The following is a 26,666-nucleotide window of genomic DNA, read 5'->3' as shown; positions in this document are numbered from 1 at the left end:
CTTAGAAGAACCACAAAAGGTTGCTGCCTTTTAGAGCTGTCTTTTTCACCATGCACATTATATGGCTGCATTTTCTACAGGAATACCTGCGTCTGGTTTGCTTAATGACTAGATTTTTATGTATGTTTGTTGCTTATATATTCTAGATAAGATACATGGAGATAACATACATATAGAGAGCTGAAGGGCTCTCTATATTTTGACATTTAATATTGCTAGTAGATACCTTTTTCTCTAAGTGAATGAAGACATAATAAATTTTGTACATTTTAAAACATTAAGCACTATAAAAAATGTGTAAACCCTTTAAATACCATAGAGACAGCCACATACTCTCCAGCTTTAACTATCCTTTGGCTAGCTGTAGGAGTAGCACTGTATTTATACTACAGATGAAGACCATTACATATAGATGGCAAAGACAGACAGGATGGCCTCAGTACCTAAACTCGTTCAGCTGTAATGATTTAGAGAAGAATGTAATCGATGCCCAACATAGATTTGGAAAAACAGGGAATCAGAAACCATTTATTCATTCAGAAACAGCTCCATAATATGAAGCCACTTATCCAGGGACTGTGGCAAAACCACAGTTGAATTCTTTATGATTAAATTCCCATTAGAAACTAACGTGTCATTTTCATGGTAACTGAACTGCTACTAAAAGGAATATTTATAACTGGAAATGAAGGTAGGAGGGGGAATTTAATGCAGGTGAAACAGGAGAGAAATCATGATTTTCAGGTTCACCAAAAAGCTTTGGAGTTTTCTCTGGCTTTCATGGTAATGGAAATCACTTTCCTAGGTTATGAACGGTTATTTCATTGGATTAAGCATAACATTTTAATGTAATACAAACAATAAACCTGAGTCAAATTAAACAATTTTTTAGGTTTGGAATAATTTTTTTCAGGCCATTTCATGTGAAGGAACTGGAAAATCTTCTGTGTAGCAGGAGAATATACGCCACCTCAGCTGGTGGGAACAGGTGAGCACTAGCAGTACTTTATGAACTTTCCCTTGCAGAAACAGAGAAAGAGCCTATAGCTAATCCTCTTCTAACTGAGACAGCTACAACAAATCATTCCTGCACAAAAGAATTTGTAATACAACAGAAAACAAAATCATATATTTTTATACTTCATGGTCAGGAATCTGTTCAGAGTTTTATTTCCATGTGACTTTTGACAAATCAGTCAGCATAAACTAAGGGGCTTCACTGATAACACCCCCTTGGCATACTTATTTTTGAAATAAGTGTGTTTTTTTCACTGTACCGAAAAAGTTATTTTTTGTAGGACTATAGTTTACCTTTGCCATAAAATCAAATACTGAATTACATTCCAGAGATCGTTTTCATACTCAGGACAGTTTTCCTTCAACCAGAAATAAATAACGTAATAGATGAATCCCATTTATTGATCTACACTATTTATGTCAAGTCCCTGTAAGCTAGGGCATTTCTGGGAAAAGTAAATTATTTTTCCCATGCAATCTCACTAAAAAGAATTAACAAGCTTCCAGACTTTAAAGAGTCTGACAGTTTTCTGTTGTTCAGAAAGCTTTGCACATTTGATCTATCAAAAACATCCTTTAATAATTCTCCTAGCACTTACTTCATAATCTTGTTAATCAGCATGAGTACAGGAATTTACTCCTTTATGGCTGCATAAATTCAGGTGATTTTTTTTCTATGTTATAAAATTAGTTATAGTTTTCTTCACCTTAGGAGATCACAGCTGCTTGACTTACAGTGATTAAAATCTACCTCAAGTAATAGGTGAAAGAACATAAGAAATAATGCCAAATCACTTTAAAAAAACACTTCTCAGAGACAAATGCATTTTCTCTAAGTGTGACATATGTATAGCAAACACGAGGAAATGGATTTATTGGCACTCCTTTCAGATTATTCGCTCAAGATTTTAAAACCACAGAGAAATAAAGTCATCCTAAATGCACACTAATAAAACTTCATAACAAAACTCAGTATCATGTTCTTTCTTTCCTTGATTCATCCAGTCAGGAAAAAAAATAAATAATTTTTTAATGAAAACACACAATATGCTCACTGAAATTCCCAAGCTAAACTGTACTTTCTTTAACTGGAAATACTATAGCCTCATATTGAAAATTATATTATGTTCATTAAATTCCTCAGGCTAAGTCTTCCAGTCCCTAACCAGTTATAAGTCACACAACACTTCCACTGCCTTCAGTTTTGCTTCAGTAACTTCTGTAATATTAGTGTTACCATTACTTGCATTACCTTTAATACAGATTTTTCTTTGTCTTTTCACATGTTCAGGCTCTGATGGGATACGTGTGAGATGTGTTACAACTCAGTAATGCTGACAGACACCTCCTTATGTTCCCTGTTTAAGTTTATTATACGAAACATTTTTAAGAGGCAGAGCATAAATATAACCTAGGGATTCATATTCAGTTACCTACCTGTATGTGGTTCAATAGAAAAGTAAGGCTGTCCTTCCAGAATGCTATAAACCAGCTTGGCACTATTTCCATAAACTGGATCATCTGCATCTGTAGCTGTTACTTTAGTAACAAAGGTGCCTAAATAGAAAGAATATACATTAACTTATATTCTTCCTATAAGTTTGCATAACTTACTCAAAAATAATTAGGAACAAAAAATCACTTACTTGAAATTCTAAAGAAATTTGTGAGGTATAATAACAAATAAAGAAAGTAACAATAATCAATAAAATACACAATAATAACCTACAACAGTATTTGTGGAACACAAACAAAACATTTTCCTTCATGTTGTTATATGCCAGCAGACAGAATTTCTGGGTAAAGGAAAAAACCTTTTTAGAAGCTGTATCATTTACTGTTTCTTTGTAGAACACATTTAAAGCTACCTGATAGATCTGTGTAGACTTTGAGCATTTGCAAAGGAATCATATCAAAGGGATATGAAATACAAGGTTAATAACACAATATAATATGTTGCATTTAAGATTTGCAAAACCACATTTGAAAGAACCTTGCCAAGTTACAGTGACTGCATGGAAAAGCAATAACAAAAAGGATTCTTTTTTCTTCTCTTGGCTTGCAGCCATAACAATGGTTTGATGTGGCCACAGTGACAGTGTCAGGACAACTTGTATTGTCTCTGAAATGAGTGCCTGCCAATGAGGGGTCCATTGCCTAGTCAGAGTTATAAACTCTACACTCCGTCCAAAAAAAATGTTAGAAAATTTTAAAGAAATTGCCCTCTTCATTCTTAGGCAACATAGCATTTTGCAATTAGCAAAATCAAATGAAATTCAGTAGGTTCTGTTAAACTTTCTGCAACGACCTTTTATTTTTTTTATTTTTTTTTTTGCATGACTTAAAAAATATAATGATGACATTAATTAGGCTAGGCTAGCAATATAGAAAATATCTACAGAGGGTGAGAGTAGGAGAGAGGTTAAGGGCTGAATTATGTTTCTCGTGTTTAAAAGGAAAAGAATTATAGCACCCACCAAAATGCTCCCCCTTTCTAGATGTGCCAATAAAATTAGCCTCCTCTTCCTTCTCACACTTTGTGCTGCTGAATCCAAGTTACACCTCACTTGAAGAAAGGAACAATAAATTAGATGCCATCCCATATGTGATATTGAATATGAACATACAAGTCAGTGCTCTCTTCAACTGGATCCAAGCTGAAACAGCAGGTGATGTACTAGGTTTCTGTGGGAGTGGCAGCTATTATTAAATTTTTGTTTTGTAACCTACCAAGGCAGAAGATGTTCATGCAGAACATCATACAATGGGACAAGGCTGGAATAAGATAAGGCTCATTCACAGAACAGTGAACATTTTTGTTAGTGTGTTTTATCGAGTGGCTGCTCTGTTTTGTTTCCATGATCTTCTCTATACACAAAGGAAAATAAAGAAGCGAAACTGTTGACTTCTTTGAGATTGTGTTTGATTTGCCTAGCTGGCTCTCATTTCAAAGGACTTCAGAAATAATTACATTGCTTGTTTAGAAAGATTTGATATATAACATCTATTCTTTTCTTATTTCACTAGAGAATTCCTGAAGACTTTTAGAGATATTTATTTCAAGATTTCAAAATTTAAATGGGTATGCTGATTCTTTGATAAACACATCCTTTATCCCAAGTGTTCATTAGACATTAAAGTTGAATACGCCTTAATAAAACAGGCAATCAGTGTCTAGCATTGCTTCCAATCCTGATGCTTTGCTCTCAAGACTTTTTTCTTGTGATAGAAAATAATTTAATCACTTACTGCGGCACCAAGCTTATCTGAAATTTAAACATACATAAAAACACATACATAACAGTCAGTATTGCCATTCACTGTTTATATGCACAAAAGGAAGCAAAAAATAGCATGCCCTTGTTTCTGTTTTCCAGGTCACTAGAAGTGTGACTATTATCTTGTCTAATAAAACTAATGAAGAGAAGGGAAAAATAAAATAGGCGCTCTCCCAGCTCCTAGAATCAATTTCTTATACTGCCAGTCTCTCACCCTCTGCACTTCATTTCCAACCATCATAGACAGTTCTGAGGTCTCTGAAATTCACTAATTTGCTCCCAACGATCTTATTGATGAAAATTGTTTAGAAAAAATGTAAGCAATCATGAAGCACAAATTAAAGAAATTAGATAGTTAAGCTTTTACATAGCTTAAATTTTATCACCTTTAATTTCATTTTTTTGTTTTATGCTATAACTCAAGTCTTCTGCAGGTGTGAAACATGCCACATCAATATGTTCACACTGGCAATAATAAGTATATAAAGGAGCAAACTCAATCCCATCTGCAGCTGCAGAGGATGTTGCTGCCTCAGTGCTGCTTTGGTTCCACTGCAAGATACTGAGGGTCCAGAAGAATTAGTAACCTGTGCCACTCCCCTGAGGGACAGAACCCATTTCAGCTAAGCGTGAACAAAAGATCTGGAGAACTGATAAAATCCTGAGGGTGCAAAGTAATGCAGAAAAAAGAAACTCACAGCCACCACGACTATTACTTAGGCAACCTCCATAATGTGGCAGAACTCTCCAAGCTTTGGACTAGAGTTCTGGATTATCAATATTTAAGTAGGATTTTACTGCACTACAGACACTGTAGTTACAAACCACATGTATATAAATATTTTTTACATGCATAATATGCTTAAAGTTTTAAAGATAAAAATTTAGCATTCAAAAAGCAGTATCAATCCAGGAAAAAGCTTTTATGTAGTAAATGCTCTTTGAAAGATAATGTTCTGGGTTCAACCCAGCAAATAAACAGCTAAGGTTTCTGTTTCTGTTTAATTTTGACTGCATTTGGCTTGTGTTTGTTTCTTCGTCAATGCTACAACAAACTCATTTAGCTAGAGACTATAAATTTGAAATGGTGCCATTTTTACAAGAAAGCCACTATTATAGTCCAAGTTACTGTTGCCCTAATTACAATAATATACCAGTCTTATATAATCTGGTCCAACAGCATAATTACTGTTTCTTTTTTTTTTTTTTTTCTTTTTGCACTTAATATTGCCTTATGTAAAACAAACCCATTTTTTAGATAGATGAGGCAAATTTTAAGATGTTCAGTTAAAATTTTTTCTGCATTTTCTTCTGAGGTACACTTTTGCAATGCTAATGACCCTGTGATTAAATATGGACTGCAAAGAGATTCAACAGATTTTAATTAATGAATATTTCTAATGCGATTTAGCCATTAACCATTGCTGATTGTTTTACTCTGTTAGTGTCAGATTTCAGAGTTTCTCTTTGCAACAGGCTAGCAATCAGAGCCACAATTAACAATAAAGGTATTTTTATATGGTTAGGTAAGAAAGCCTGTGTTTCCTGGCAAACTAAGATTAAAAGCCTTCATAAAAATAAGATGTGTGTGCTCAGCTAATGCTCTTCCGTTGTTTTGGCTGTGTTTTTATGTGCAAGTCAGGGTACAGATTCTGCACATTAGTCAGAAAGAAAAATGCATATGCTGCCACAGGGAGTAGGAAAGCAAAGATTTTTTGGTATGGCAGTGAAATGTGTGTACTGAAAAGAAATCAAAGTTGTATGTTTAGAGGATGTAACACATAGTCAGTGACAAAAATTTACATGAATCCATATTCAATGAAGCAACCATTTTGTTGAAAGATTGCAATAGCTGGTAAAAATAAAAAATGTGACCATGATGCAAGTTTGTAGGACTATGTTTTCTCATTTTCCATAGGACTTCTATTTTCTTTGCTTTTCTGTGGTCCATTTTAGTCTCCTTCACTCTTTCTTTCTTTCTCAGATCTTGACAGGCTGAAATCTCCATTTCATTTAGGAGATCTGATTACAAATCTGACAGGGCATTAAGAGTATATTTGCATGAAAAAGACCTACCATTATTTACCAACTGTTTTGTTTTTCTAAGAGGATCACTGTGCTTCAAAATCTCTAGCTAGATTTTGAGTTTGGCTGATAGCAGCTATGCAGTCAGAAGTGGTCAAAGCAAAGCATTGTTTGTATTCAGCAGGTCAGATAAGCATTCTTTCCAAAATGAAGCCTTTTCTTCACTGTCCTTCTTTGCTATAATCTCACAGGTAGCATGACAGTTGTTGTCATGGTAACTATTTTTTATTGAATAAAACTGCAATAATCTCATAAAAACCTGTATAACTTCTTGACATGTAAATTATTACTGCCTCATTATTACTGCCTCAAAGCTGGAGAAAGTCATTCTTACTTGTTTTTCACTATGGCTGATTTTTTTTAATACTAAAACATAGTTTTAAGCTTCATCATCCTATTTCTGCATGAGGACATTTCTTAAACACAAAATCTATCAATTAGAATTTTCAGTAGCCAAACAAACAAAATGTATATGGAATAGAAACCTGTGTAATGTGCTTCAGAACTTGTTAACATATGCAAAATACACACACACATAATATTATGACTGGTATTTTAAATTGCATAGCTTGATGTGTATGCAGGTATATATTTGAAGCACAGACTATGTAAACATACGTATATGTGGGTATGTTGTATGAGTGTTTTAGGGCTCTTTTGAAGATCATATGTTATTTTATTCCCTCCTGTATCAGTCCTTCAATGTGCTTATATTACTGTTAGCAGTTTCAAAGCTCTAAAGGCCCAATACATGTATCAAATCTCACAGTACAAGTACTCTTCCAAAAGATTCTGTGAACCAAGTACCAGCAAAGACAAACACAGACAACTGAAGAGAGATGAGGAGATGGCAAGATGCTGGAAATCATGCCGGGAAGCAATGTTGTGAGCACGCAGTGGTGCTGCTGCCTGACATGCCTGCTCTCAGCTTATCCACGGTGCCTATAGGATATGGGCATCACGGAAGAGCTTTAAGGATTGCTCTGAGAACAAATGACAGAGGGTTTTTCAGGAGATCTTCCCACACTTAAAAGAAAGTATGTGAAAAATAGAAAGGTTTTCCAGCTTTTCCAGTGTCCAGTGGACACCTTACAGTGATGGAAACTTAATGGAGGAGGAAGAGGCACCCTGAGCATTGGCAACGAGTAGAGTTATGGGCCAGAATGGTTCACTAGCAAAAAACAGGCAACATAAGCTTGACATGCTTGAGAGAAAGGAAGCAAGGATCTGTTCTGTTCTATCTACAGTAGAATGCTCTACACATCTACTCCTAGAGGGAGAAATGAGAAGGAAAATTTATGTAGTTTACAGGTGTAATGTTGATATGTGTGTGATAAGAACCATATAAATACATAGATAGATACAAGAATTCACTTAATCTTCTGCAAAGAGGAAAACAACAACAAAAGCTTCCTTACAATGAGAAATTGTACAAGGAGGAATAGCTCCCCAAGGGAAATAACAGAATCCTCCTCACTGAAGAGTTCACTTTATTGCACAGGATGCTAGATAATGTATTCTAAGGGAAAACCCTAGAAAGACAGGAAGATTAACTAATAGGGTAATTTGTCTTTCCCGGCTGTGATTTATTTGACTCTAAGTAGTGAAATACTGTGATGCTGTCATGATCTTGTTTATGATGATTAAGGTAAAGGAGGAGGAAAAGAGCTTTATTCATACTATTCAGTTTAGGCTCAACTGGCTAAATTAGAGCAGAAGCCTAGTGCAACAAGGTATCTGTCCAAGGGAGGAGGAAAGAACTGCTCTTTCTTTCTTGGTTGACCAGAGGGGAATCCAAATTACACTAGCCAGCTAAAGTGAATGCCTAAATTTGAGTTGTATGTTTACTCTCTTATACATATGTACTCAAAATAGGTCATACCAACCTTCCAGGAACTTCAGTCAAGTAAGCTCTCACACTAACATGCAAGCGGAGATCTTGCAGGACTTGTCATTTACATTATTCTCCCTATATACAAACCTATGTGCACTTATATACTTATATAGACATATGCACTTTCTGAAATAAATTGCATTTGATATATTTCATGAGAAATTAAAAAATAATCTAAAAGATTCAAGTAAGAAAGTATTATTTATTTGTTTTACTTTTTTTTTTTTTTTAATATATATATATAACATAGAAGCACTAGTATGTAACTCACAAAAAAGAGAGAGATTTGAGAAGTCAGTACATTACAGACCTATAGAAAACGGCAGATACTGCCCAAAAGAAGAGAGAGACTAAAACAGAAGTTTTAACACCTCACCAACCTGGCTTGAAGAAGGGAACTGAAAGAATCAAACAGGAGCATCTTGGTCAACAGCAGGAAATAACCACTATGACAAAGTATGGAATACCATGCAGGAAAATGCAAGGAACAATTCCCACTAGGAAAACTTTTATCTTTTCATACATATGGGGAAAACAAAGTCAGGATTAGCTCCATAATCAGGAGAAGAATCTGAGTTGTTTCTTTCTTCTAAATGTTACATCTATCTTAATACAATTTAATAGATGGTTTAGAAAAGTTAATTAAATGTTTTAAAAATATTAATGTGCAACATGTGTATAAGTAAAAACCTCTGAACAACAGAATACCATACAACATGTAAGACATCTCTGTCTTTGGATTGCTCATGTGCCATTTTAAGGACTTTTATCATGCGAGGCAAATGGGAAAGATATATTGTATGCAAATGTGTAAGTGTAGAAGTATGAAAGGTGATTGCTATGCATAGGAGAAAAATGCTTTTTGTACAGCCTACAGACAATGGAGCAAGCTGGCAACCTTCAACATTTTACAGCTGTATAATGAGGACTATAGGAAGCATGACTGTGAAATCTAATAAACTGCGTATTTTACGATTTTTTGTACATAAGCTAATTGTGTTAGGAACTATGACGTTGCCTTTTCCACTTGATTTTTGGAAAAAATGTTTTACATAGGAAATACATACTTAGATCCAGTGATATAGATAATCCTTTAGCAATTATCCTTGCTGATATTACTTACTGCTTGGATTTAGCTCACACAAATCTAATAAGAAAGGGCACTGTTCTTTCAGTTTTAAGGCTGGCAGTTTGTTCTTGCTACAACTTATAAAATGGTGCCATTAAAGAGCCTACAGATATTCCCTTATAAATTCCCCTGGGTGGCTGTTTGTTAGGATTAGAATATAGCCTCTAACATCACAGACAACAGTAGAAGGGTAAAATACGTCTTATATTCAAGAGTTATGGTTTCTTTTCATATTACTTTTTATTCTCCCTTTAGATACCACCTTCACTATGAAATATTAATTGATATTTGTGAGAGATTTCGGAAACAGCTGTTGTTTTGTTCAGGACTTTTGGGAAGACTGCTTGTCTCTAATCAATTGACTATTTCCTCAGCATTCATTCTGTGAGGTTCCTAGGCAAAGACAGTAAGATTGGATGATCATTGTATGCTATATTTTCAAGTGGAAAAAGTACTAAAAGGCTTGTTGATTTCAATGAAAGTTTCAGGTTATGCTCAGGTGTAATATGTAAAAATAAAAATAAATAAATAATAAAGTAGCCCCGGCTGCTTACAGCAGAAATTCTTCCATTTCTAACTTTCTGTTGTGAAAAGAGTAAACGGCTGGTATAATCTTGCAGTTTTGATGATCTGCTTGCTTTGTTTGGTAGGGTGAAGCCTATAATGCCAGCAATGATAATCCAGGTTGCAAAAGCAGACTCTGAAATATTGGCCCCTGAGGCTGCTGTGGAGCAAGCATATGGCAGCAGAGACCATTTGCGCCCCGGGGAAAGGGTACAGTTGAATCAGCTGCCCAGCAGTACTCTAGTGGCTGATTCATGAGAAAGCTGTATTGACATCAGCTCCACAGGCAAATGCTTATCTGTATTCATGAAGAAACATTATGTGCTGCAGATTCAGCAACTAAACAAAGACAAGGGTACCAATTCAGGGGAGGGGTGACAGAAAAAAAATGGACTCTGAATTGGAACTGAATCCTATATTCCCAAATGTCAAGAGTGTCCATCAAAGAAAAGTTTAACTCAGGCCACCTGAATTTACAGTGCTTGAGGAGTATTGGTATCCAGTGTTGTAAAGCTAAACCTTCTGTGTTATCAGAATGATATAATTTACACTAATACAAATTTCTACAAGAATACTGCTACATGGAATATAATTTTCTAACCTAGAACTTTCTACTTTGTGGTTAGAACTTCCTACATTTCCCACAAGCAAATAAATAGAGAACAAGTGCCAGTCCATAGTTCTGTGGCATTTCACAGAGTCCCAGTCTGGCAGAAATCTTTACTGGTGTACCACTCATCTATCTCTTTTCCACTCAGGCATTATCCACTGGCCAGCAAATGGGCTCATGTCACAAGCACAGCTGTCTGGAAAAATGAAATGGCATGTGTTCAAAAACAACAATATAAAAACCCTATCATTGTTTTAAACATTTTTCTTCAAGATTCAGAATTTGGAAAAAATGAGAAAAATCCTTGTGAAGAGTGGATTTCATGTTTTGACCAAAAGAGAAAGTATCAGAAGCCTAAGCCGAAGATTTATTTTCACAAAAATCACAGAACAGAAGTACGACCATCAGCTCAATATGTACAATGCAACCACAAGATAGAATTTCAGATGCAGAATACCAGGAATAAACTGACTACATGAAGCCAAGAATCATCTGAAAAAATGATTGTAGGACAGATTCTTGTACATTTCAACAGACTAGAGAAGCATGTACCAAAGAATACTAAAATTCTCTCTGCTCTGGCATCACATGATAAACATACAGCTATGTCTGTCTGTCTTTCCTCATCCTCTGAAACCAGAGCACCACCAGAAGATGTGTTCCTCTACAGGGAACTCCAAAAGGAGTAGTGACTTTGATTCTGATTCAAATGGCTTTTCCTGATGAGTTAATGGAAAGAAAAAGGCAAGTTCTGTCAAAAGCCATTATACATTTATAGCTCCATACTTTGCACTGGTAATTTAGGGTATATTTCTAAGAACAAGACTGTCTTCAGAACTTGAACATTCAAGTACTTGCTGCCATCAGTACTAGGTATTTTGAACAATTGCATTAATTTTAACAATTTTGTATGAAGCCAGTGAAATAGCTTGGTATATTCAGGACAATATATAGGTTGGTAAAACTAAAGGGTAGAATTACAAATCCCTAAAGACAAACACCATAACTTCATCCACAGTCCTCAAGCTCATAATGGTCATTTAAAAACAATAAAAAGGTTATGATGTTTTTGATTAGACCTCATGAGGAATGGAGAGTACAAAAAAAAAAAAAGCAAATACTTGGAAATATGTTTTTACAAGCCAGACTGTCATGCTATTGAATATATCTTAACCAATTACCTAAGGTTACTTACAACCTCTTTTTTGCAATCATCTCAGTCACGCAGAATGTACAGGTTTTAAACACATGCAACACTCCCTAAAGAGATCCTAATGTAAAATGCTCTTCAGGAACACAGTCCGTGAAGTTGATTATGCACAAGATGAACAAGTAGAGGAACAGGACGACACGAGGATATACATTTTCCAACAGCTGTTACATTGTTGTACATATTTTACAACATCTGCTGCTTTTTTCCTTAGCTTTTGCACTCCCTTTGCATTTACCCTTTGGGCTAATTTGTAGTTGACCCCAGTAATACAGTCCTTTTACTCTACAATTTTGTGACAAACTATCATTGATTTAACAGTCATGCTCAGTGCCTTAAAAATCAATAAATACATAGAGAAAAAAAAAAAAAAAAGAGTAAGAGTGTGGTGGATCTTGATAACATTTCAGGTCAGGTTTTTATCACAACTTCCCAATTTATCAAGTTGTTTTATCACTATTCATATCAGACATTGCATGTTGATTTCATATTCAGCAGATTTTGTGCTTTTTGCAAGCATTTTGTAAAAGAAATAATGTCTTTGGGAGAATGGGAAAGAAAAACTATGCTGTGTACACTGTGCTTCTGCTGTACAAAGCTAGATGAAATAACTGTTCTGCTGTTGAAGAAACAACAACAAATGATAGAATGATTTCTTATTTACAGTAGTGTAATCAAGGGTAGTTCAAAGAAAAACATTGCTAAGTAGAAGTGCTTGTTTCAAAATTGGAAATTGATATTCTGACTCAACCGAAAACCTAAACTCTTTCTAATAAAGATATTCTTGCCAAGTAAATAATTTTCATGAAAGCATTTAAAGACAGAAATATTGTTCTTAGCTTTTTCACTTTGTTAAAATTTTCAGGTGTTAAAGGCAAAAGCATTTCTAGAGCAATAGCACACAATGACACTCATGTTATGACTTCTTTTTTCTGACTGACAGGGAAATTCTTAGTATTTGGAGATTATTGAAGTTTGGCTGTTTACCTTAATTCAGGCAAACTATGAGATAATTCTCTTTGCTTATGGCTTTTGTTCCTTTTCCATCTGTACCCTTTCTTATTTCACTAATACGTTTGTCACTCTGCTTCTGTCTTTCCATCCTTCAACATGATGCCAGCTGTCTAAACACCCTTGTCTTCAATAAGAAGAAAATCAAGAAATTTCACTCCTCATTCCTCTTTTCTATTTTCCTCTTAATCTTACTCTTAATTCCTGAGGGGGAAAAAAGAAAAGAAAAAAAGAAAAAAAAAAAAAAAAGAAAAAAAGAAAAGATCTCAAAACTATACTGTTCAGAAGACAATATCCACTCTCGCTCCCGTTATCACCTCTGCAGCATGTTTTCAGGGAATTCATCAACCTGCGTATAGCCAAGAAACCAACACAGAAACAGAACATAATGTGGTGGGTTGTTGTTTTGTGTATGTTTTTTTTGTTTTGTTTTTTGTTTTTTTTTTCTTTTTTCCTTTCTTTTTTTAAATAGGCTACAGGACCAGTTCCACCTACCTTCATGAATCCTATCTTTTAAGATTGCTCATTTATTTGCATAGTATGCAAATAATATGGGGTTCTTCCTCCTAGAAGCTTAGTAGAATGTGTTTCTAAAAGGTTGTTAACTGGGTTTCATTCCCAGTGCGTCCCTTTACATCTCTAAGTGATTATACAAGATTTACGGACAAATTGAATTATTTCCTGTTTTTGAAATTAAGTGCTGTTGCAATGAAGTGATTCCATAATTTTTTTTTTTTTTTTAATCTTTAATTCCTTAAAAAAATTAACATCAAAATTAAAAGACTAGTGTTCAGTTTCAGCAAAGAATATATTCCCCAAATACACCATTAGCTTTCACAAGCAAATTCATCATTTTGAAGTTGGGAGAGAGGTTTACAATGCTAGATTAAAAAGGAGTTATGGGAAAAAAAAAAAAAAAAAAAAAAAAAAGAAAAAGGAACACAAGGATGAAATAACAGAAAATTCAATTTAGTTCTCAAAACATTTTCTGGAATGTGTTCCTCTAGCTCCTCAAAGAGAGAAATAAATTATTTCAAAATAACTCTGAATACAGTGACGATACACACCACACAGTACATGTGTGGGTGTGTGTTCTGTGAAGACAGCTGAAAAGTGAGCATCATTCCTACTGGAGATATCACAGTGTAATGCTAATCATCTTTGCTAATCCATTTTTGTCTTAGTAGGGAAGCAAGATTTTCTAGATTTCACTGATAGATAACAGAAATGAAGCAGGCTGGATTATGGCCATATGAGTGTGATAATCTTATACGTAGGCATAAACACACATATCAGAAGATTTGTAGATGTTTGTATGCAGTTTTTACATCCCCATAGTTCACATTCATGTTCTAGATATTCACGCGGAAATACCACTGACACATTCATCTCTTCTAGCAAGAAAGTAAGACCAATAACTGCTGTATCATGGAGAATGCACCCATTAGAAAAAGTGTATTGTGTTAGAACTTCAATATTATGTTACAGAACGATGACACATTAATTTGGTCATCTTTATTTTATGCACTTCTTGATACAGAGGTCCAAAAATAAAATGCCTCATACTGCATCTTCATTACATAAGTACTATATATATATATAGTGTATGAGTTCCTCTTCAGTTTCAGAGCAGTCAGACCTGGTGTGGCATTTTGAAGAAAGAAGAGGTTTAGTAAAACTTTGTTTTATCCTGAATAAGAACACTGCCTAGTAATGGCTGTGTTGTAGAAATGTCAAGGCTGAAAGTAGCAGTGGGTGGAGATCTCTTTAAGGGGAATTAAGTAAGTGGATAATGGAAATGAAATACTTTTATTGTGGAAAAAGAAATAAAATTCCTTGAACTCCAAAAGGAGACAAGAGATTTTTGCTTTTTTTTTTTTTTTTTTAATAAGTAATACTGAAGTAATTTTAAGAGGACTAACAGAACTTAACATTGAAATAATTTCCAGAGCATCATTTAATACAGCTCTTGATTTTTGTATCTGTGGGTCAAAGGAAGAAGGCAAAATAAAAAAGTAATAGCAAAATTGGTAAAGGGATAACCTTCTAATTGTCAGCTTTCCAGTGTTGAATTTTCTTCCATCAGGAATTAAGAGCAGGGCTTCACTGCACAGATTTTGCAGTTATTCATGATCCCAGCAATGCAATGGCACACATTCTCTGAATTTTGATATGACAGTTCAGAATTTGGTTTGTTTTTCTAGGAAAGAGCAGGAGTATTTATTTTTTTATTTCTTTGTATTCAGTGAAGTAGCTTAAAAACATACTCCCCAAGAAATAACATACAAAGGTGCAAGGATCAGGGATAGTCAAGCAAAAATGTGCAAATATGCATAGTTTCAGTGATAAGAGAAGGTTGTAAGAGACGGGAAAGATTAGAACCGGGAAAACTTGGTTGTAGAAGATGTTTGCTTTTTTTCTCATCCTCTTCACAATGAATGTTCCTCAGGTAAGGGTCATGCCTTTGCTAAGAATCATAAAATATTACTCATATATACAGGTATAATTTATTTTATGATCAGAAATCATCTTTGTCTGCATGTGTTTTGTTGTTCTTTTTCCTAGAATACCAAACAAGTTCCTTTTAATTTCCCTCACTCCTTCTCCTACATCCTCCTTTTTTCCTCTCTTTTTTTTTTTTTTTTTCTCATATTTATTTATTTATTTTACTTAATTAAGCCATTTGCTTGCCTAGAGCTTGGCAAAAATATCTCCTGAAAGCAGGTCCACATCATGTTTGTGTGGATGTATAATTAAAAGTAACTTCAGAAATGAATACCGTGTTTTGGTAAATGAACTGACATGCAAGCTTGAATATTCACATATCAGTTTCAGCACAAGCAATTCAATTCAACCAAGATATGAAAATTTAGAGGAGAAGTCTAGATAAAAAAATGAAACCTCCACCATCACAGTTGAGTCAGCACACCATGCTTATATTTGAAAATGTCCTGGTACAAGTCACTGTACTGAACATGAGGAAGAGGGTGATTCTGGCTCCTCTTTTTAACTACTGTAAGGCAGAATGGTGTTTTCAAAAAATTTGCTATGGTGCTGTTTTATTTTCCAAAGTATCTTGGCAGTCCTTCAACTAACTTGCTTTCAAAGAGATAACCAAATTGCTGAAAAGCACATTATCCTCAACCTAATACTAAAAACCATTAGAATTTACTTTGCATTTCATGGTCAGACTTTGATGTCTTTACTCAGTAAACTTTTATATTCCCCCAAAATTGGCTCTTTTGGCTGATGGGTTTACTTCTCTTTTACTTTTGTGACACCCAAAGGAGGAACAACCGCATGTATCAGTACAGACTGGGGGACGACCTGATGAAGAGGAGCTCTGAAGGGAAGGACCTGGGGGTTCTGGTGGACGACAGGTTGACCATGAGCCAGCAGTGTGCCCTCATGGCTAAGAGGGCCAATGGGATCCTGGTGTGCATTAAAAGGAGTGTGGCCAGCAGGTCAAGGGAGGTGATCCTCCCCTTCTACTGTGCCCTGGTCAGGCCTCACCTGGAGTACTGTGTCCATTTCTGGGCTCCCCAGTACAAAAAAGACAGGGATCTCCTGGAAAGAGTCGAGTGGACGGTCACAAAGATGATACGGGGCCTGGAGCATCTTCCTTATGAAGAAAGGCTGAGAGACTTGGGTCTGTTCAGCCTGGAGAAAAGAAGACTGAGAAGGGATCTCATCATGTGTATAAATATCTGAGGTGTGGGAGACAGAGGGATTTGGCCAACCTCTTTTCAGTGGTTTGCAGGGACAGGACAAGGAGTAATGGTCACAAGATGGAGCACAGGAAGTTCCACACCAACATGCGAAAGAACTTCTGCACTGTGAGGGTGATGGAGCACTGGAACAGGCTGCCCAGGGAGGTTGTGGAGTCTCCTCTGGAGACATTTAAGGCCCTTCTGGATGCCTACCTGGGCAGCCTGCTCTAAGGAACCTGCTTTGGCAGGAGGGTTGGACCCAATGATCTTTTGAGGTCCCTTCCAACCCCTTCAATTCTGTGATTCTGTAAAGATAATCTGCACTGGATATGTGTGTATCAGCAAGGACTGAGAACCTAAGTAAATAAAATTGTTCTTCTGTAAGTACATATTTATCCATTTACAAATACAGAACAAGGGACTTTGCAAAAATATATATATAAATAAATAAAAGAAAGAAAGAAAGAAAAATAAACTAATATATTAATCCATCAGGAAATAGATTCACAGTAATCCGACAACATGAATAAATATAAGTAAAATGTATTAAGAAGATTATTTCCTACTCCCCCCTCCCCCCTTCACAGACTTAATTTTGCTTTTCATCATCTTTTTCTGTCTCTATTTTCCCCTTCCACATTCCCCGCAAATCATATGGTTAATTGGTTAAGTCCACTCTAGAGTCTAACCATCAACTCCCAGACACAGCATCTTTCATTTCAATGTTTTTGGCTGATTACAGTTGCACTTAGAGGAAAACAAATAAGTATGTATCAACATACTGCAAGTGCTACATCTGTGTATGAAAATACACAAACAGATAATTAAACATCAACAAAATATCAATAGGATTAAAGTGTCATGTTGGAACAAATCTTGATAAATCCTCCTCAATAACAATATTCTAACTACAGCATCATAAGGGGAATATAAATTTAGCCCATTAAAGTGCTGTTGGACAAAGAGAGACACATTAATACATCTGTTAGTCATTTTCGTACTATTAAGGGATTCTACTATTGTGTTACAGATGAAAACGTAGGCCAAGAAGAGGTTTGAAAGTATGCAAATTAATGTTAACAACATAATAAATATCTTATTGTTCAACAACAGCTCAACAGCATACTGGCATACTTTACATTGTAAGTAATCAAAATTTGTCGATGTTTAGATATACATACATACCTACGACAGACATCTCTGGAACTGTGGCATGATATGGACCTTCAACAAACTCTGGGGCATTATCATTGATGTCCTGAACCTTTATAATAAATTCTGAAGGGGGCTCCAGAGGTTTGTTTGTGTCCCTGTCGACTGCTTGAGCTGTTAAAGTGTACTCAGCTTTTTCCTCACGGTCAAGCCTTTTCATTGCATGAATGTCTCCAGTCTTGTCATTGATCACAAAGATTGTTCCAGCTCCATCTCCTGACAGGATATACTTGATTTTACTGCTGCCAGGATCCAAGTCGGTATGTAACTAAAAGGAAAAATAAGTATTTTAGAGAAAGAAATTTTATACCCCCCTCCCCTCCCCCGGCACACATTGGTCTAACTATACATTTTCTCAAGCTATTCTTTTGTACTTCAATCTTAGTTCCAGTGATCTGTATCTCAGCTTGAATATACAAGGAGAGTAGGGATTTGTATGCATACTAATCAAAAGTGAATGTAATCATAGGCATAATTAGACTTTCTATTTAAAAAGCAGCTGTTATATATATATTTTAAATCCCTGTTCTAAAATGTCTTCAGAACTATTATCAGCCAAAATGAACAAGCACAAAATGTCCTTAACCTATTAGATTAAAGGGTGAATGAAGGATTAACAATACACATATTTTAATTTAGATGTTTATTTTTAGGTATTGCTTTCAGCTTGTTCTCAGGTGACTGAAAATGGCTTAACGCTGGCATCTATGTAAATGTTTTAATGGACAGCAGCCCTAGACTTTTAGAACTATGTCATAACTCAACTGTTAGCTGAACTTAAATGTTTCTAAGATTTCCCCTGAAATACTTTTGAAGCAATAAAGCAATTTCTGCTTTTAAGCAGAAATATAAGAAAAACTCCTATGTACATCTTCCTATTTTCCTATATGAGAAAAAAAAAAATCATCAGAAAAAAAAAATCATCAGAAAAAAAAAAAAAATTGTACTTGGCTTTTCAAAAAGCAAGACAGAATTATAATAACCTGAAACAGTATAGGAAAACCAGATAGTCTTTACTTTGATATTATTTTGTTGTTGTTGTTGTTGTTAATTAAAGGCCTGAAGTGAAGAACACTGGAGACAAATAAAAGACTTCCATTGATTTTTTGTAGGCTCAAAGCCAAGTCCTAAATATCAGATTATCTCCAATAATTTTTAATTTGCAAGTGTGCCAACTGTTGGACCAAATGTATTCATGCCAACAGAAAAAAAAAAAAAAAAAAAAAAAAAAAAAAAAAAAAAAGATAATAATTTAAGTATACAATAATAATGCTTTACATGCTATTTACTGTTAAATCTAACACATTGAATATGAACAACAGGAACAAGTGAATGCATCATTAAAAATGTACCTTGCATTTATTACTATTTCTCTATTCCTCACAAAATGTAGTCTAAAGCAAATATGTACAACTTGTTTAGGATGACTTACAACTACTACTCAACTTGTTCCTATTTGCTTATTTTCGTGCAAACAGCTCAACAGAAATTGTAGCTGGTTATGCATTTTACTGTTCGATGGATAGCACCGGTTGCCATGGCCTAGCAGCACTGTCATTTGATATAAGAGCTTGCATGGAGATATTAAAATAGGTGTGGAAAAAGGGCTTGTACACTTGGCTACAGCCAAGCCACAAGTAGATTTTATGTCATACCATAAGTAGGCTTTGCAGGTTCTTCAGCAGATAATTGGTCACTTACAGTCACATCTGCAAATTAGCTGTTCAGGAACAAGAGCTTAGAAAGCTCTTTAACAGCACCTTACCAAAGGGAATTTTTAATTGTTGCAATGAGCACAGCAGACAATGGCAGCTAGGTCTGATTTTCCAGTTGATCTGATATATACATGCAAAATCCTGGGCCGTCACTGTTTTGGCTGTTCTGCAATAATAGCAGAATTCCCATCCTGAAGGTATAACTTCATTTGTGTTTTGCTGGACAATACGTTATTACCATACCATCTATTACCACACCATCATTTCAACAACTTTTTAAAAGCAGTTTAATTGCCTGTGAATATGAATGACTCAATGAAGTTTATTCTTCCTACCACATGAACACAGATGTTAAGCTATAGCTGAGTCCTCTTTCCAAAAACTTTTTTGTTTTTCTTATTGTAGTTGCTATCACTTTTTACGTGAGAACAATCAGCACAATCTAAGTTATGTTAATTTAAATAAAACACATTCTCCTGCTGGTTGGTACTGCAGCTTTTAAAGGTATATTAAATATATAGATATATAAATATATAAAGATATATTAAATATATAGATACATATATCTTAAAAATTATTGTCCTTATGAGCAGGATTACACTTGATCTAGGTATCAGCAACATAAACACTTATTTCCAGAGTTCCAGAACCTGTCAAGATCAATCCAGAACCTGTTTGTGTTTTAAACAGATTGTTTATGTTTTAAGCATCTGTTTGATCCCTAGATAAAATCCATATGTTATTAACATCACATATGAGGGTTTTGGCAGAATATTCTTAGCTGAATTACAGTGGTATCATACCTCAACATTGCTTTACTGAGTTCCGTGTATCCTGACACTTATACACATCTCCAGTTCACCCAAGTTCATAAAATGTTACAGTGAAAAACTGTACTGAATTTCTAAGGTGGCACTGGCTGGATAGAACAGATATCCCACACTAATATTTGAAGTTCTCCAATTTACTATTTGCTGGTAAGTCAGAGAGGCTGTCAGTATAGTCTCTGGTGCAAGTTTTACCCATATTATCCAACAAAGGTTATGGTTCATAAACCAGTTCTGGGATAAATTAATGTAAAGTTATAAAGCCTTTGCAGTGCTAGTAAGATACTGACAGTTAAAATGAAAAAATGTATATGATTAGTATTAATTTCTTCTTCTAGTAAGTTAAAGTCCCTAGTATCAAAAGAAATAGATATCACAATTTGAAACACTACAAAACGAAGAGCTAAACGTTAAACCAAAAGTGGAAGTGCTAGCAGCATTTTATAATGTTAAAGTTGAAACTGATTCTTATCATAGAATCATAAAATGGTATAGGTTGGAAGTGATTTTAAACTTCGTCTAATTCCAATCCCCCGCCATGGGCAGGGACACCTCCTACTAAACCAGGAGGTCCAAAGCCTGTGGAAAAATCAGTGGAAAACAAGTTTTTCATCCGAAGATTAATGGTGGTGAAAATGATAACTTTTTTTAGTTCTTTAAAACAAAAAATCCATACATGTAGTATTTACTGAAATAATATGTACTTATTATGATGAGTAACCAGGCTGATAGATTAAAGTATCTTTTCTAGGTTTTGAAGTTCTTATACCTTAATCTCAAAATACTGTAATAAATGAGCTATAGAAGAGCCACAATTTCAAAATCATTTAATTATTTGGATTTAGGATTAAAACACTATGATCTTCATCTGAAGTCAAATCACAGAACTGAAGTGAAATTCTAAGCTAGAAAGCAAAGTATATTTTTCCAAGTAACATTTCCAATCTTCTACCAGATATGAATGATAATTTACAGCCATCGTCAAGCTTCAGCAAGCTGTGTTCATGTGAAGGTTAAAGATCATTAAACACATAATTATATGGGGTTAAGGTGAATGATAGAGAGACGTAATGAATATGATAAATGAATATCAGTTTCTGTTGAAAAAGACTCATAAATGTGGTAAATGTGAAACCGCTTTTCCACACCTTTAGCTTTATTTGTTGTGCTTGTGCTTGAAAATTGACTTCCTGTTGTTTCAAGCAAAATTGAGAAATTAGCAAGATTTCTATTTAAGAAATTAGACAGCTATAGCCAGCCCCTATATTCCACTACCTGGTAGCATCCCAAAATAAACAGAAAACCATGTTACTGGAAAACTTCATCATGTTCAGAATGAGTAAAATTCACTTCCTTTATGTGAGATTCAGTTCATTAGACTTCAAAGGAAGTGGAAGCTTCTTCTTCCATGTCTACCCTGCCTCTGGGACTATAAAATCAAACGTATCTCTCCCTTGAAGTAACAGATGTGACCCCATCACCCAAGTCATGAATGGATTTATGGCAACAGGAGATGTTTTGGATCATCTCCTAGTTTTAATGGTTACGCAGATGCTCTGTACTAATACCCAACTAATGTAGCCTCAGCACAGGCCCCCTCCTAAAAAATGAACTTCACTCAGAATGAACCCTATGGACACCACCATTTCTAATCATTGTCAATGCCTTTGCTATTCTGTGCTGTTAATATTCTATAATATGTTATTCTATAATATGCTATTCTGTGCTGATAATAAGCAGTGAAGCCAGTATTAATGATAACAGCACACTAAGCATGCTAACACAAAACTAACATTATTTCCACCAATAATGAATGCATATCTAAAAGTATTGCCAACACACTACCCAAATATATAACATATATTTATAGTCTCCAATGTACATACATTACAAACTCGCATAATTACAATCAATGCAAAAGAACTGCAGAGATGAAACTTAGTAAAAGAGCCTCTATATTCTCTAGACTACTCTGCAACAAAACAAAAACACCCTGAGCATGTTATTCATATTAAATTTTTTTATAGATACTTGTTCACTCTATTTTCAACCACATTTTCTTACAAATATTCAAGTCAAGTGCAGACCAAGCATGGACCAAAATTACGGAAGCTCCAAGCTGGGTTCATGAAGTTCTCTTGCAGTTCAGGGCACACAGAGAGATTTATGAGTCTCTTCCACAGATGGAAACTGTCTCACCTGCTCTCAGTTAGCTATCTGGCAAACCAACGGTGGCCAAAACAACAGTTCACTCAACACAATGACTTTTGAGTTCAAGCCAGGTGTTCACCATCTAGAAAGTACATAATGCACTTGGGTCTGGTCCACATTTAGAGTTAGCAGAAAGTGGGTGATGGGCCTTTGTAGTAGGATCAGGCATTTAGAGTCCTCTCCAGGTGTGTTGTGATGTATGACTTGATACAGACTAGCCCATAACGAAATGCACTATCAAAGGGAAGATTTGTAACCCCAATTTCCCTGTATTAGTGAAAAAGCATGAACATATCAATAATTCACAAGAATGAGGAAATCTACATTTTTACAAAAATGCTCCTGGACATTTTTAATGAAGAAAAGAGAAGGCACCATTATGTAGTCAAGTTCTTATTTGAGTTTGTTAGAAAGTAATTAATGTATCATCATATAATTACTAGGGAATTACCCCTTTCTTGTTTCAAGGGAAAAGGCATCATCTGCCTTCTAAACTTCATTATAGAATTTGCATCATTTTACTTGTTCCTAACTCTGCAAACTTTTCAAAGAGATTAATGAGTGAATTGCTGATTTCTACCTGTTGTTACAGATATGCATGCAACACACAAACACTATCCTAATGCCTAATGTTCTTCTATTTTATTATTATTTTACCTAGGCCTTGCTACACAATTCCTCCTTTATGAGGCAGATCCCGTTTTTTTTTTTTTTTTTTTTTTTTTTAACTTTTATGACTCTTTTCCAAATCTTCTGGGTTCTAAGATGCTCTAGCTCATTCTATAAGAGTATGGAAATATTTTAGTGGCTTTTACAATAATTTATATACATCAATGCTTTCAAAAACTATAATGCACCTTACTCACTATGTGTTTCTTTCTTTATGTCACTGTTTAGCCATTTTTCTAAAAATGTGAACATCATCAGGTATTACAGAAAGTTTTTGTGTGTTGTTGACAAGCTCTGATACATACCAGACAATGAGCACGTTCATTGATGACCCAGAGTTTTAAAAAATCATTCAGAATTAAACTAGTACAGATATCTTCAATTCATGTACACAATGCAGAATTAATAAATTGAATGTAATGTCAGTTTAATAGAATCTTTCATTTTCTCCATGGATAGGCTGATCCCATCTTTAGTAATGGGAATTATAGCTGCACAATGGGGAAGAAGAAAACCAAATATTCTGCATTATTGTTCAGGGTAATGACAAACTGGGGCACAGACTTGACATACCTGACATAATGTCAGTACTTGGAACACCCTCAGAAAGGAGACAGACATGTCCATGGATGATAAAGGATTCATTTAAGATATGAGAATCATGTAACTTGAAGCCTCTGGAGTAACTGTCAAAAGACATTACTGCTCACACTTCTCAGCTGCAGTTTCATAACCATATTCAAAGAGAATTAAAGCAATAATATCCCTAACACTTTCATTTAAGAGTGTAATCTCTGCTTTTGTCTGCCTCAGTTTCCTACCATGTCATTTGAGTATCTTTGATTCCAGATGGCTTCTTTTATGTTTTGGTTTATTCTTTGCTACTGCTTTTTTATTCTATTTGATTTGCTAATTTTGTCTCTGTTTATATTCATACTGTGTGCACAAACTGCTTTTCATTGCTTACCTTTCAGTATCATTTTATGATACACTATTGTTGAATTGTTGTTTAAAAAATGGAGACAAGACTGAGATCTAAGAATGAGTTTGTTCCAATTCACTATGACCAACTGATCCAAGAAAAGAGCTGAGGAATCTGACTGTGTCTTGAGCCAAGTCCTTACTGGTTAGAGCACCACTGATGCTTTCTGTACATCCATCACATATCACCTTCCTCACTGGGCTGAATTCATCATTTTAAATATATATTTTCACTCAACATCTTGGGAAGAAAAAGATAGTTACTCTTGTGTTTACAGATGGGAGGATCAGAGGAAGAGATAAATTCACCTTCAGTCTCACATAAGGAATATATATCAAGACCAGAGACTGCCCAAGCCATCCCTAAACACCTCTACAGCTTTATCTCCAGTTAACCACATTATTCCTTTTTAATTAAAATAGCCATGTAGCGCCAGTGCTGTTTCACAGAAGAATCCTGCCAGGGAAACTCCCGAAGAGTTGCTGTGCCCTCAGATACAGCCTTCCCCAAATCCACAATGGCATGTTTGTCTTCAGTGGTTGGCAACAAAGGTAATTTGTTTCCACCCTTTGCTATCTTCATTTCAAAGCCTGGGCTCAGATTGATTTCTGTGTATCTATTATATACCTTGTTTCTTCTGAATCCTTATGTTAAGCCAGATGATTACTACGGCTTTCTGTTTTCCTAGTTCTGGCCTTGGCCCGTTCCATTTGGGGATACCATCTGTCTCCCCTTCTGTCCTGAGAACATAGCCACCACATATGACCCATGTCCCACTACAGCTTGGACTTTCGTCGCTTCTTTCTGCAGCAATTTAACACCCAAGTGTCCTGTGTCAAGTGGCCTCAGATGGTTGGCACCTTTTTGTAGTTGGCTTTCTGCCTAGCCTGGAGTTCACGCAACTATTTCTGAACCCAGGCTGCTGTTCCTTTCTTGAGTTCCAGCAGACACCTCTCCTGTAAAAAAAGGTCTTGATTTTTTAACCCAACTGTTTCTGATACTTGGAAACATACAATGATATTGTGTCACACTGCCAAATAGGAATCCTTTCCTATCTCATTTGCTTCTCTGTTATTTCATCTATAGTGCACTGTGGCTCTCCGCAGGAGATCTGAAAGCTGGGTATAGCGAGCCTCAAAAATCACACGCAGCTTTAGTCATGTAAAACATATTCTCTCTTCTGTATCTTTATGGGGAAAAATAGTCTCTCTCTGTCATCTCCTACTGTTTGGGGTCAAGCACTTTTATTAACAATTCCAGTGCTTCAGGCATTATAATTAACAGTGCCTCCTACGCTTGTCACTCTTTCCCCACCTCAATGAAATAGCAGTAAAGCCATTTATTCCCTCCCCCCTCTTGGCAGTCCTGGACTATAGTTTCTAGTAGTCCTGCTGACATTTCTGCTGCCTGTAAGACTTCGTGAGGTTTCCAAACATTACTTTAGAAGTCTGTTTCCATTTTGGTTGTTAATTCCTATTGCCAGCAGAGCCTGCCTTGGTCCTCATTCCTCAATATAGACAAAAGATGGGGAAGGCTGTGAAAAACAAAACAAAACAAAACAAAACAAAACAAAACAAAAAACAAACACCACAAGCTGTGGGAGTTTCCCATTCAAGGAGACAGCAGAAGCTGGGCAGTTCCTATATATCAAATCCTTCTCTTTTGTTCCCTTAATCATACTCATCTTATTCTGTTCTAGTCTTTTCTTCCATGTTGTTTGAGCTGTATTTTTCCTTTCCTCTTTAAAAGCTTATTATAACTTGCTAGGCTTCATTCTCAGGCAGAGTACATTGCACTTGAGCACTAAGACCTCTTTGTGTTTTTCAAATGATTTTCTCAAGTGAATGTCAGAGCAATATCTTATAATACATACTCTTAGGATTGCAGAAGAGGAATAAAAAAGTTAATCACTACATACCCTCAGCAGTAATTTGAAGACTGCTTACAAAATCTGTCAAACTAGACAAGCTATATCCTAGATCAGTGAAGGCAGAAAAAACTACAATAGGACAGTTGGTCAAAGGTGAACGGAAATTTCTATTTATTTGAGCATATTTAAGTTGTCATGATTTTACAATCCTTTAAGGCTCTGCTTTCAGCTGCTTTGACCACATTGGCTTCTGAACATGCTTTGCACTCAATGATTAGCAGGATCCCAATGATAATATGTTTAACCTGTTTTCCTTTTTAATGCAATAATTTCAAATCCATGCAGAATACATTTTGTTATTTAATAACATTATAAAACAAACTGGAAAGCATTATAATACCATTTGGAAGGTTATTTTTGAAACTTAAGATGAGTGTTTAGCATACTCCAGTGTCTGAACATAAGGGAGTAAGTACTCTGTCTAAAACCACATGATGTGTAAAGCTGGCAGTGCAAATAGAAAGCTCTTTTCTAGCAATTGGCTGTCAAACATCTACAGTGCAGAAATATAAACATCAGCTATGCAGCCAGCTTGGAGCTAAAATTGAAAACTGTTGAGAAGGTAACTGAGCGAAATGAGGAGAACTGAAAAATTAAATTGTGAGTACTTAC

General features: G+C 35.3%; 1 protein-coding gene across 2 annotated transcripts in view; it reads right to left on the bottom strand.

The window, feature by feature from the left end:
- CDH8 (cadherin 8) overlaps positions 1 to 26,666 on the bottom strand; it is a 147,654-nt gene that overhangs the window by 74,652 nt on the left and 46,336 nt on the right. For both annotated transcript variants that reach the window (XM_032195343.1, XM_032195342.1), the window contains exons 4-5: positions 17,694 to 17,988; positions 2,455 to 2,574 (exon numbers count right to left, since the gene is read on the bottom strand). In XM_032195343.1, coding sequence (XP_032051234.1) covers positions 2,455 to 2,574; positions 17,694 to 17,988 — 415 coding nt within the window. The remainder of the gene's footprint in view (positions 1 to 2,454; positions 2,575 to 17,693; positions 17,989 to 26,666) is intronic.

This window comes from Aythya fuligula, chromosome 12 (genome assembly GCF_009819795.1).
Source record: "Aythya fuligula isolate bAytFul2 chromosome 12, bAytFul2.pri, whole genome shotgun sequence".
NCBI lineage: Eukaryota > Metazoa > Chordata > Aves > Anseriformes > Anatidae > Aythya > Aythya fuligula.
Note: the sequence above shows the minus strand (reverse complement) of the source record. Positions and strands in the feature narration are given on the sequence as shown.